Genomic DNA, 12209 nt, shown 5'->3' with positions numbered 1-12209 from the left:
AAAAAAACGCATATAGGCATTGGGTGTAACAATTGTATTTGCTCTTTCAAAGGCCCTTAAGGCCTGGCCTTTGAATAACCTGTGTGTAACACATATTTTCCTGAATACCTGCTCTTAATGGATTTTCTTATTTAACATTAGCAAAGCGGAGGGTCAAATGAAAAAAAAAAAACATAGCCTGATGTATTATCTTAGATAGTGCTTGTTTGTGTGAAGGAACTGAATTGGATGTTTGCCGGACCACTGCGTGTAATACCAATGTGTGCGCCTTGTGTTTTAACAGAAGCGCAAAGGATACGACAGATGGAATAACTGTAGATGATGCATGATGAACTACTTGTTTAAATATGGGCGGCCCGGTGACTCAGCAGGTAGCAGTTCCGCTTAAAAGCTACCGGGTGCCATAAATGTGTGTATAGGGCAGTGTTTCTCAAGCCGGTCCTTGGGGACTCACGGGCGATCCACGTTTTTGCTCCCTCCGAGCTCCCTGCCAGACAGTCCGCATTTCTTTTGGAGCTGGGAGGGAGCGAAAACGTGGACCGCTGTGGGTCCCCAAGGACCGGATTGGGAAACACTGCTGTAAAGTGTGTATCTTTTACCCGTGTGTATGCCACCTCCGGCCCCATCCCTCCATCCCTGACTGGCTTATCAATTACTGTATATGCGCAGGTGATAGAAGCATAACTGGTATTTTTATCATACTTTCTTTAACCACGGTTAATTGCCACGGAATGGCACAGATTGCATGGTCGCACGGTAACACGGCGAGAAGCGCTGATTTGCAATTACAAATGAATCAGCGGTGACCACACCAACACCAACACCAGCAGCAACCTGTGCCAAAGCGGAACACTCCGGAAGAGACTGATTATACAGATTTAGCCTAAAAGAGCAAACCTGCATGTGAAGCGCGCTTGCATAACACCGTGTCATTACACTGGATTCTCTTAGCTTTCATCGGGATGGCCGCCCATTCGACCTGCTTGGAGCTGTCTGTGGTGGAAAGCTAATTTGCATTTAGATTAATGTGTTTCCCCATTAACCCCTCCAGTTGCGGGTGTAAAGCATGAATGCCCGCCTGCCGTTAGTGACCGCAGCCATTATTCCCGGAAATAATGGCGGAGGTTGGGCTTTCGGCGTGGGAGGCAGCGTGCAGTGCATGGCTGCTCATATCAGAGGATGTTCTGCATGCCTGTACTTCAGCTTACACTCACTTAGCAGACACTTTTGTCCAAAGTGATGTGCAATTGCAGAAAACTTAGGGTCAAAGGTCAGAGTCAGCCAGCATCCATAACAGTCCTGGAGCAATTGGGATTAAAGGCCTTGTTCAAGGGTCCTATGGTGATATTTAGGGATGTTCCAGCCCATTTTTTGGTACCCTGGTCCTATCCATTCAATATTTATATCTGCCAGTCCCTAGTCCTGATCTGATATTTTAATAAATATTTAAATAAATGCACATAAAATAGGTCTTGGTGCATTCTTCATCTGAGTAAGCCTTATGATTCCGCTTATCTTCCTTATGATGTTTATGCAAATGCCTAATTAGATTTGTTGCATTAAATGAGGCTCTGTTGCTACCTCCTCTGAAAAGGATGGCATTGCAAACACCGCAGGAAGCTGAGGGCTACTTTGAGTTTCCACTTTAAAGAATTTCAACACGACTGGCATCTTGATGTTTTGTAGTTTCAAGCCGTGTGCCTCAGGTTTTACTGCAGCGTGTGATGGAACCTTGCAATCTGTGCAACTGACGTAAATAAGACAGACGTGTGGAATTAAAAAGATGGGGCTTTGGATCAGGCTGGTTCAATTAAAAAAATTCTTGAGTTGGCCCTGATTCTGATCTTTGATCTCAGCTTGGGACATCACTGGTAATATTATTAATCTGCTGTCCACGGGATTCAAACCTGACACCTTCCTAACACCTTCCACACTGCCCAGTTGTACTTGTACTGTGCGGCATCTAGTGCAAGTGCGATGACGTAACCTCCCTGACCGTGCCGGTGAATGCTAGCACACGCACGGCTGCACGGGGCTGAGATCACAGGGGAAGCGCTGTCTCCAGCAGAGCTTGGGTAACATGTGCCGCAGACTCCTGATGCGTATTCTTGTTACCTGGTTGGTTCGGTACCAAGAGCCCGCAAGTGGAAACCAGTTGGGGACCAGATGAAAATAATTAAAAAATGAAAAAACGTTACACAAGGAGTTATGTGTTATTGATTGTTTATAGCTGTAGATTAAGTCAATAATAGACAGATTGACTAATGTTTTGGTTTTAAATGTGAAAGCATGCAATATCGGCTGTACTTGATATGCTCATATTCTTGGGTGCATCGCAGGGCCTGCTGCAGAACCCCGCATTCACCGCAGCACTGAACCCACAGCTGAGCCGGGCCCACTTCACCACAGAGGCGCTGGCCAACTTCCTGTACATCGGGCCCCCTGAAGACCGTCCCCCGGGCATGCCGGCCTACGACTGGAGGAACGCCTTCAACAGCACCAGCGAGGCCCTCCGCATGCTCGCGCAGTTTGTGGGGGTGCGTGTGCCTGCCCGCCTGCCCACCCGAGGAGCCACCTCGCGTTTGCCGCACTGTCACATGGGAAACGCTGTCTGGGAAGGTTTCCGGGAAGGCCGTGATGAAAGTGGCATGTCTTTGCGCTTATTTCCATAAAATTTCTGGTGAGGACAGGCCCCGAGAGCTGGGAAAAGGCACGCTTTGTCACCCGTTACTAGGGACAAGGAGAATCTTGGGGTTTGGGAGGAGGTGGCCGTGTCAAGAGCTGCCTCAGATCTGTCTGTTACACTTGCAAACAGCAGAAAGAAGTGTTTCATTCCCCATCCACTGCTGGGTGTTTTCAGTACAGCACGAATCCTGGAGCATTATTTTGCGGAACAAGTATGATGCATGATCATGTGACCGGGCTGGATACAGTTTGGGGTGTGCGATCGTTTTAATCTATAGTTCACAGATGTGCACTGCACTGGGCTTATTAACAGGAAATGCAGAGCCTAGGTCTTGACCCTGCGTCCACTATGAGGCCTGGTTATTACCTGTACAGCTCAGCACCCTATCGGACCTCTATATCCATCATCTGTCACATTCCTTATATTTTCCCATTGCTGTGTGTGCATGGGTGACTTTGCTTGAACGCTATACTTTATAAAACCTTCCATTAATATATCAAGCACACCCTGTGTTTTACACTTTACTGTATATTTTATATATATGCTGGCTGCATAGGATATGGGTCCCCCCATAATCCTGCTTCGGAAAAGTGGTTGTGGATGGATGAATGGATGGGTAGATGGATGGATAGATGGGTGTTTACTGTAGGTTATAGGCATTGTAGCATTATTGTAACACACCTGCATGGTTGTGTGTTTAAATCTCGCTCCCACTATGCATATGGAGTTTGCATGCTCTCACTGTGTCGCTGCTGTTTCCTCCTGCAGTCCAAAGGTATGCAGGGAGGTGAGTGAGTGCTTCTCGACAGCCTGCAGAGCGTGAGTGTGTATGTACCCTGTAAGTCGGCAGCCTGACACCCCCATACCACATAAGAGGTTAGAAGATGGATGGATTTGCAGGTTATATATGTTGCATAGATTATATTCAACTCTGGACCTCAATTCCAAATCCAGGCCGTGTTTTCAGTTCTCCCAGGTAGTTGTTTAATAATTACTGATTCTGATTGGTCAGAGGCTTCACACCTGACTGACAGGTAAAGGAAGGCTGGAAAACCAGCAGTGCCTCGAGGACCGTGAGTTGAATAACCCTGCTGTATTGGGTCCGTACAATATAAAATCTGTTATTTTTCTTCAAGGATTTGTTGAGGGGGAGCAGAATGGCTGTCTGGTGGTTTTTATAATACATCTGTAATGGAAAACATATTATTTGGATAATGAAATATTTGTGGGCTGTAGCACTAGATATTGCACTTTTCTCCTTCATATATATGCATTCAACTTACATATTGCAAGTAGATCATTGCACTAGTGTTATACTGCCCAGCTTGAAATTTCATGAGCGAGGTCATGTGACTTCAGACTTGCATGCCTCATATGAATTTCACAGAACATATTCCCTTTGCCTGTCTTGGGTAAAAATATAAAAACCCAACAAGTTGAACAATCGCCAGTTTCAGATTCCAGTATTGCATGCTGTTTTCTGTGAGACAGTGATTGAGGTCTATGAACAAATGGTGCAGTTTTTGTATGATAGGTGCACACCATCTTACCAAAATGCTGCACTAAAATCAAGGAGCACATTGCTATTAATATATAATTCATCATGGCCCTTTTTGGCCTTAAAGACTGTGTCTGTGCAGCCTAGCCAATCAGGAAGGTCCTCCTTCAATGCATTGCTAAAATCACCTACTGAAGAAGACCATCTTAGTCTTGTAGACTTAGCTATAAATGTGTGCTCCTGTCCCTGCCTTGCCTGGGCCCCCTGTGCTGGTCACTAAAAAGTTTGTATGTTATTTCCAGAAAATCCAAATACGCCCATATTGTGTAGCCACGCCAGAATACCTGCGGTGCGCGGAGCGCCGAGAGAATGTTGTTGGGCCGGTGTGCCTGTTGGCATGGCCAACTTTGGCGAATGAGAGGCGCTTTTCTCAGCAGAGAGTGATGAAATGCAGGCATAAACAGAGCCATGCCATGCGGCTCTGTCATCTGTCAGGTACAGCTCACCTGCTTGGGTATGCGGTGCGGGGGGTGCTGCTGGCTGCGTCACGCGCAGATCCCGATTCCCACAGCGACACCGCCGCATCCGTCCCAAGACAAGGAGATAGCGGCTGCCTCCCCCACCCCCGCGCTCTGATTTTGTGGTTTCTTCCACCTCTGACAGCCTTAGCTTCCGTGGCTATCTCTATTCTGTGGCCACCTTCCCCCCCCCCCCCCCCCGTTGCTTCTGAGGCGGGATTAATAAGTCATATATAGCTGGAGGGGAAGACACAATCATTCTCATTCCCCCTGCTGTGGACTCCCCCACCCCCTTTCCAACTATTGGACAAATTCAGACCACTATAGACTGTAAAATGGGATTTTTCACCAAGGATTTAAAGCTCGGTGTGACACAGCCAGACCCGTAAGTTTGGCTCCCAGGAATGCGCATTAATAGCTGTGTTGCTTTCTGGGGTTTAACACATGTATTGCAACAGAAAGGGATGTAACAGACACAACTATGTATTAGCGGTGTCCAGTATTTATCTGCTATGAGATTAGTTGTTGTTTGTGAAAGGAAGTATTTCTTAAGTCCAAAGATACTGTAGAGGAAGTAATTTCAAATGAGCACTAAGCAGTTTCACGAACATTATGTGGGTGGTGATTTTTGCTGGGACAATTCAGGTTATGTTTCTTGCTTGCTACAGTATATAGTATGGGCCCCCTTCTTGGCATTTACCAGCTCGGAAGACACCAGTTCAGCTCTGTCTTCTGAATCGCCCATGCGGCTTCATCAGCTGACCAAACAAGGAACTTCTGCCACTTCCACTTCATGATTTCCTGTATCCAAACTGGCAAAAAAAGACACATCAACGGCACTGAAATAATCAATACAAACAGAATCACAAAGTCCCCCGGCAGTGAGGATCAGAATTCGTCTCACTGTGCCTCTGTAATTGCTCTGGGGAGAAGTTGTATGGGATTTATAGTTATTCAAAGATCTACAGCTCAGCTGGGTGACAGGCGGTTATGGATAATAATGCGAAGAACTGCAGTATTGATCCAGGTTTAGGGTTACAAAGTAGTGAGATGCTGTTATTTAAGGTATGAAATGAGTGTAGCTGGATCTAAAACCACTATAGAATGTGTATAATATACACTGCGTATAGTACTGTGCCCAGTATACTCCAGCATACTCTTCCCCATGTACAGTATGTCAGCATCCTGACTGCAATCCAAAGACAGCTAGTTCAGTTGAATTTGTGGCTTTATATAACCCTTAATTTTTACTGTTGAGGTGTTTATTGTATTAGTGTTTGTACTCTCATGCAGTACTTCATCAGATTGTTTCTATACCCTTGGCTGGATATGAATTTACTTAGAATGTATTAATAGATGGATCCTCCTTCATATTTTTTTTAGATTTTATGATAAAATTCAATTTTTTAACCCTATTCCCTCTGTCCTTGTAATAAATATAAAACAGGTCACCCAAATTCACAAAATGACGATCACGCTGCTTTCCCAGTGCTGCTTTCCCAGTGCTGCTTTCCCAGTGCTGCTTTCCCAATGCTGCTTTCCCAGTGCTGCTTTCCCAGTGCTGCTTTCCCAGTGCTGCTATCCCCGGATAATATGGACCTCATTGACTGTACTCCTTTGTCTGTTGCAGTGCTTTGACCTTGATAAGTTTGAGGCCGTCGCTGATGAGGGCCGCCTGGTATCCAGGTCCCGGAAGCTAATTGACGAAAACAAGTTCTGGGCAGGAATCGCATTCCTGGATATTGACCCTCAATCCAGCCAACCTCCGCCGTTAGTGAAGTACAAAATAAGGATGGACATTGAGGACGTTGAGAGGACCAACAAAGTGAAGGAGAGGTATGCGCAGGGACAGCGGTTCGTGCCACAGTTTCACTAGTTCGCGGAGAGATTGAATGTGGAAAGGGCATATCCTCTGCTAACTCAAATCTGTTTTGTCTCCTTGGTCTATTTTTTTGCTTGATCTCTTCTTTAACACCGTATGTGTATAGTGTTTGCTGTCTACCACTGATCAAGAGTTCTTTTGAAACTGACATATGGAAATAATTTTATTAAAGAAACAAACAAAAAACACAATGTTCTCTGCCTGGATCGTGATCTTGAGTCATGACACAGCGGCATGAATTTTTCATGACGCCCTACGCCGTCCTGGCCAGTCACGTCTCACCCGATCCTTTACTGAGCATCATTGAGGAGGCTGCCTGTGGGCCCACGTTCTGGCACTGAGTCGTCTGTCTCCCACCAGGCTCTGGTTCCCGGGGGCCCGTGCCCACCCCTTCAATGACCTTCGTTACGTGCTGGGGGGTTTCGCCTATCTGCAGGACATGCTGGACCATGGCATCATCCGAGCCCACACTTCTGCATCCCAACCCCTAGGGGTGTTTCTTCAGCAAATGCCCTATCCATGCTACGTCAATGACGCGTGAGTACAAGGCTTTTATCCATGTAGGCATGATTACACCAGCAAGTCCATGGGGGGCTGGGGGGAGGGTTGTGCATTAATGCAATAAACATGAATCTTGAGGCACTGTCAGCCTCCAGTCCTACAGACTTGATTAATGTTCTTATTAGTTACCCAACACCCACAAATGTCCCAGCAGAAACTATTGGGAGCATCTCTTTTGTTAAAACAATTATCAACGTCTGATTTAGTTTGCTTGCAGCGGATAGCAGGGCAGGCGCTCAGGAGGAACATAAAAGGTCCCACCTCATTAAAATGGTTTCGCCGCATTTAGTCCCTAAGCCCCATTATTTCGGGTTGAAGGACCATAATTACGAAAACAATGTTGAAAAACTGCGAAGAAAGGAGAAGCAGACAAAAGGAAGAAGGGAAAAAAAATGCTCCATTAAAGTGAATGTCAACGAAGGACAAATACCTTGCTGTTGTGTGGAGGCCAGAATGGTCGCGAGCATTAGAAACTTTAATGCGATATAAACGTTTAGCTAATTCGGGACATATTTTCAGTGGTTTCTCGGATTGCTTTCTTAAAAGGAACAACCTTCTGATGTTTCCTTGGTTGAAGAATTGGGGAATTTAATCTGTCTGCGTAGTGCAGTGGGTCAGTAGGTAGTTCTGTGGTCTCGCTCCTCCACTATACGTATTTGAACTCTCCACTTTCTTCTGGGATGTAGCTTATCTCCTGCAGTCTGAAGACATGCAGCTAAATGAAGTAGTGTCTTTGAATCAGCCTCTCTATGTATGCCCTGTGATTGGCAAGCTTCCTACTCAGCGTATCCCCTGCCTTTTGCCCGCTGCCTCCCAGGAAAGACTCACCATAGCAGTTATGCAGTTATGGAAGGTAGATGAGTAAAGTTTGCATCTTTTATATCATTATATGTATATTCATTGCATGAATTTGCATTAAATACCATGCAGTATGAGGTCTTATACTGGAAGTAATGGGTTTGTTTTGAACTTTCAGTTCATGGTGATGATCTCTTTTAGACTTGTGCTGACATGGCAAGACAAACCCGCTACCTTTAACTCAGAGCAGGGGCCTCTCAGATTCAGAGGAGGCTTGTATCTGAGAGCTTTTAGGCACTGAGTCACAGATGTCTTCCTTCACGTGTCAGCAGGTTCTGGATTTTCAGATAATTAAACTTTCAGAGCCTTGATGCAACGCGTAATAAATGACAAATAATTATAACAGGTACGTGGAGCTGAAATGTCGATGTGGGTGAGATGTATTATAGGCTTGTACTTTAGACATTTGAAACAAATTGCCGACACCCCCCCCCCCCCAAAAAAAAACAAAAAAAACAAAACAAAGGCTGTTCTACCATGTGGCAGAAGTTCACCAAACAGGGATGGGTGGATCACTGATTTTGGCACAATGGAGTTTCTCACCATAACTGTTAAGGCTGTAACCAGCACTGTTACTTTTTAGATTGAAAGTGAGTTTGCTGTCAAATCTGTCTGATGTTGAGTTCATCTAATGGGAACCTCTGGGACACCTTGGCAGAAAAGTTTGAATTTCGGAACCAAGTTCAGAGGAACTGTAATAAAACTTTGTTTGAGCTGCAGTAGGTAAACACACAATATACCAAAATGCAGGGAGCATCCTATCGCTAATGGCTGAATTCTCACAGTTCCATCCTAAGCTGTTTTTAACAAAAGAAACAATCACGAGAAAGAAAGCCATGAAAAAGGCAATGTCTCTAATCCTTAACACATTTATTCCGCTCAGTGTGAAACTGTAAATTATTAAACTTTGAAAAACTCTCATTTCTTTTATAAATAATTGAGTGGAGGAGGGGTGAGGGCAGGATTTGGAGGCATGATATGGATGGGAGGGGGGTTTAAGTTTTCGTGCTGGAACATTGCAGGAGAAATATCAGTCATGTCCTTTCATGATAGTGCTGAAGGGCCACTCATTAAGATTTTATATCTGCAATGGAGATAAAATAGCATTATTGTTTACAGGTAAATGGACAAAATACCTTTCATCATATAGAAAGATTCAAGCACAGGTAGAAATGGACAGAATAGATTCTTAGAGTTAAGGGATTAAGTTTATGATTTCACTAGAAATGCAAAGTATAGTTATATAAAATAGTACACAGAAATATTACACATAGTGGTAACACTTTCTTTGGATAGTCTGCCTGCAGAGGGTTTGTAGAGTATTTGTAACATTTCAGCAATTTTTCCGTTGAGACTCAGCAGTTAATGTAACATTGATTGAGTGAACAGTCAAATTCAATTGAATTATTCTAAAAAATATTTAAGTATGTTCATGAATCGTTACATGTACTCCATATACTGTGTATTCTGTTAAACATCTACAGACACAGCAAAACAGCTGAATTGTTGAATCTCAACTAAGTTGTTGAAATGCTACAAATACTCTGTAGGCGGACTATCCAAAAGAAAGTGTTACCCACATATTAGTTAGCAAACCAGAAAATTATCCATATTTTTCATTTTGAGACTTTTTTTTTTAGAAGTAAATATCACCTGTTGTGGATTACGTAAGATAAGTAGCAGTGAGTGGTACTTTTTGGACTGTTCTTATAAGCTTATCTGGCTATAATATTCTGGAACCATCTGTTTTTGATCTGGCCTTTTTGCGGTCACCCTTCCTCAAGTCCTGTCTTTGATAAGACTCCAGTTAATTTGCAGAACAAGGATGTTTTTCAGTATTTTCCTCCCCTTGCTCACTCATGTGCGCACACACAAATGTGCACATGAAAAGCGGAAGATGTCCACGGGCAAATGATCAGTCCAGCAGAGGTCAATGCACTGTCTGGACTTGTCACATAGAGTCATAGAATGAAGTAATTTGTAGGTAGCATATAAGTACGAAAGATCTCTTAAATGCCCAAGATGTGTTGACTATGATGTAACTGGAGCCAGAGCTTACTGCAATTTCTTACTTTGTCTGTCGTTATAAGGAATGTTTGGTGATGCTTTAATGTACATTAATAACAAATGTTATGATGATTCAATGAATAAAATGGTTCTTATTATCATAAAATGTTTGTTATTAATGTATGCTACAGCTGTTAAAGTATTGCAGCGCCGGTTAGAGCATATCCCAGCATGCTCATGAACCCCGTGTTTAGCCCCTGTGTTTGTCTGGTAAATGGCTGTTTGTTTTAGCGTAAACACCTGTTTTGCTCTGGTTGTTGCGTGTACCGTGTTGTATGTGTAATCCTGACGTGTCTATAGCCACTGTGTATTTACTCACTGTGCGTTTACTTTACCGTTTACTGGTTAACCTCCCTGCATTTCCCTGCAACGTGGCCGCTGTGTTGTTGTTACTTAAGTGCAGTTCTTTAAAGGACTGATATAAAGAGCAACTTTGTGTGAATTAGTCTTTCTTCGTCTTCATTCATTGCTGCCACTCTGCCTCACTCTACTTCGCTCTGCCTCGCTGCCGCCACGATGTCTCACTCTGCTTGGTGCTACAGTACGAACATAAGAACATAGGAAATTTACAAACGAGAGCTAATTTACATGTTAGGATGTTAAGGTATACTTACATGCTGCTGATGAATGCTCTACGAATGCTTTATGAATGCATTATGAAGGTGCACTGAATGTTCTATGAATGCATAATGAATGCGAAAGTGGGGAGCAGGTTTGGAGAAGTGGTCAGGGGACAGCAAGGTTCAGATAAAAGGCTTTATTAGTAGGAACCAAAAACAAACAAAGGGACAGAGTCCCTTCAGAAGAAGAAAATATTATGTGGTAGAAAATGAAGAGCCTTGGAAAATCAACAAACAAAAATACTCAGGACATACTCTGGTAGTGGTGCCTTCCTTGGCACTCTTCTAACCCTTCCTGAACCCTTATGAGCTAATCATTCTCTTGAGTGCCATCTGGGTTATATTACTGGAGACATCCATGGAGTTTGTAATCAATCTTGATGGTAAAGCAAGGGATCACTCAAACCTGCTCAACATATGTCAGATAATATCCCTAACATCCTAACAGGGAGATTGTGGACTGAATGCTGTGCAGTGCAGCTACCATTTGTGGCTCCCAAGTGATTTCTTTTTTTTTTTATAGCAGAAACCTGCAGGCTTGTCACATGCCCAGACATACAGGTTAGGAGTCTGTAGTGCCTTGTGCTGCTTTGCTGTTGCACAACAGTAAAGGCAGAATGGATTAGGCAGGAATCGGTAGCTGTTCTGAAGCTGTTTTTAGCAGCAGGAGTGTTGCACGCTGGCAGGACATCCGGAAACGGAACACGGCTGGGTTCTGGCGATTTCCCATCTCCATGGCAATTGATCATCAGTCCCGAGCCCACAGACAGCTCAATTAGTGAAACCCAGCACCCCCCGATTGAGCAAATTATACTGCTTAGGGAAAAATGGGGCCAGCTGGATGCGTTTCAGAAAAGGGGTGAGACTGGGGGGCAAACTTCAAGCCTGGAATGTAATGAAGAGTGGTTCACTCTTTGGTTCAGGAGGTTTTATGTTTAGTGTTTTTATTAATAGAATGTTTTTGTTTATCGGAGCCCTTTTGTCTTGAGCCGTCCTCCCTCCCTACAGACCGCAGCATCCGGCAAAGTTGATGGGCATCCAGCAGAGTTGATGGGTGTCTAACAGAGCAGAATGAGTTTCTGACAGAGTTGAAGGGCGTCTAACAGAGTTGAATGGGCATCTAACAGACTCCAGTGGGTGTCTAACAGAGTTTATGGGCATCTCGTATTATAAATCAATGCTGTCCAGTGTGCGTTACACAGTGTGACAATAAACACAGTTTTAGATGTGTTTTCGGAACTGTCTGAACTACGCCACAATTTGAAGACATATTTCAAAAAAGTGCAATAGAGATATATGCTTCAGGCAGTCTGAAAATTAGTCTATGGACAAATCCCTTGACAATATTTATGTCAGACACAACTAACAATCCTGACGTCTTTCCCACCAAAAATCGGCATTTGGTATTTTTTAAAAACTTGACAGAGGACTTCTCAGGCTATCAGTTATATAAGCCAAATCATGCACATCACAATAGTTCAATATTGCAATATGGCAATTAATTATCTAGGAGAAGACC

The 12209-nt window shown here is 43.9% G+C and overlaps 1 protein-coding gene across 1 annotated transcript in view; it reads left to right on the top strand.

Annotated features, from left to right (window-relative positions):
• LOC111842617 (phospholipid-transporting ATPase ABCA1-like) overlaps window positions 1-12209 on the top strand; it is a 163064-nt gene that overhangs the window by 37901 nt on the left and 112954 nt on the right. Inside the window, exons 12-14 of the mRNA XM_023809414.2 lie at window positions 2340-2537; window positions 6333-6538; window positions 6945-7121. Of these exons, the coding sequence (XP_023665182.2) occupies window positions 2340-2537; window positions 6333-6538; window positions 6945-7121 (581 nt within the window). The remainder of the gene's footprint in view (window positions 1-2339; window positions 2538-6332; window positions 6539-6944; window positions 7122-12209) is intronic.

Source organism: Paramormyrops kingsleyae, chromosome 12 (genome assembly GCF_048594095.1).
Source record: "Paramormyrops kingsleyae isolate MSU_618 chromosome 12, PKINGS_0.4, whole genome shotgun sequence".
Taxonomy (NCBI): domain Eukaryota; kingdom Metazoa; phylum Chordata; class Actinopteri; order Osteoglossiformes; family Mormyridae; genus Paramormyrops; species Paramormyrops kingsleyae.
The sequence above is the reverse complement of the archived record's forward strand: the minus strand, read 5'-3'. Positions and strand labels throughout refer to the sequence as shown.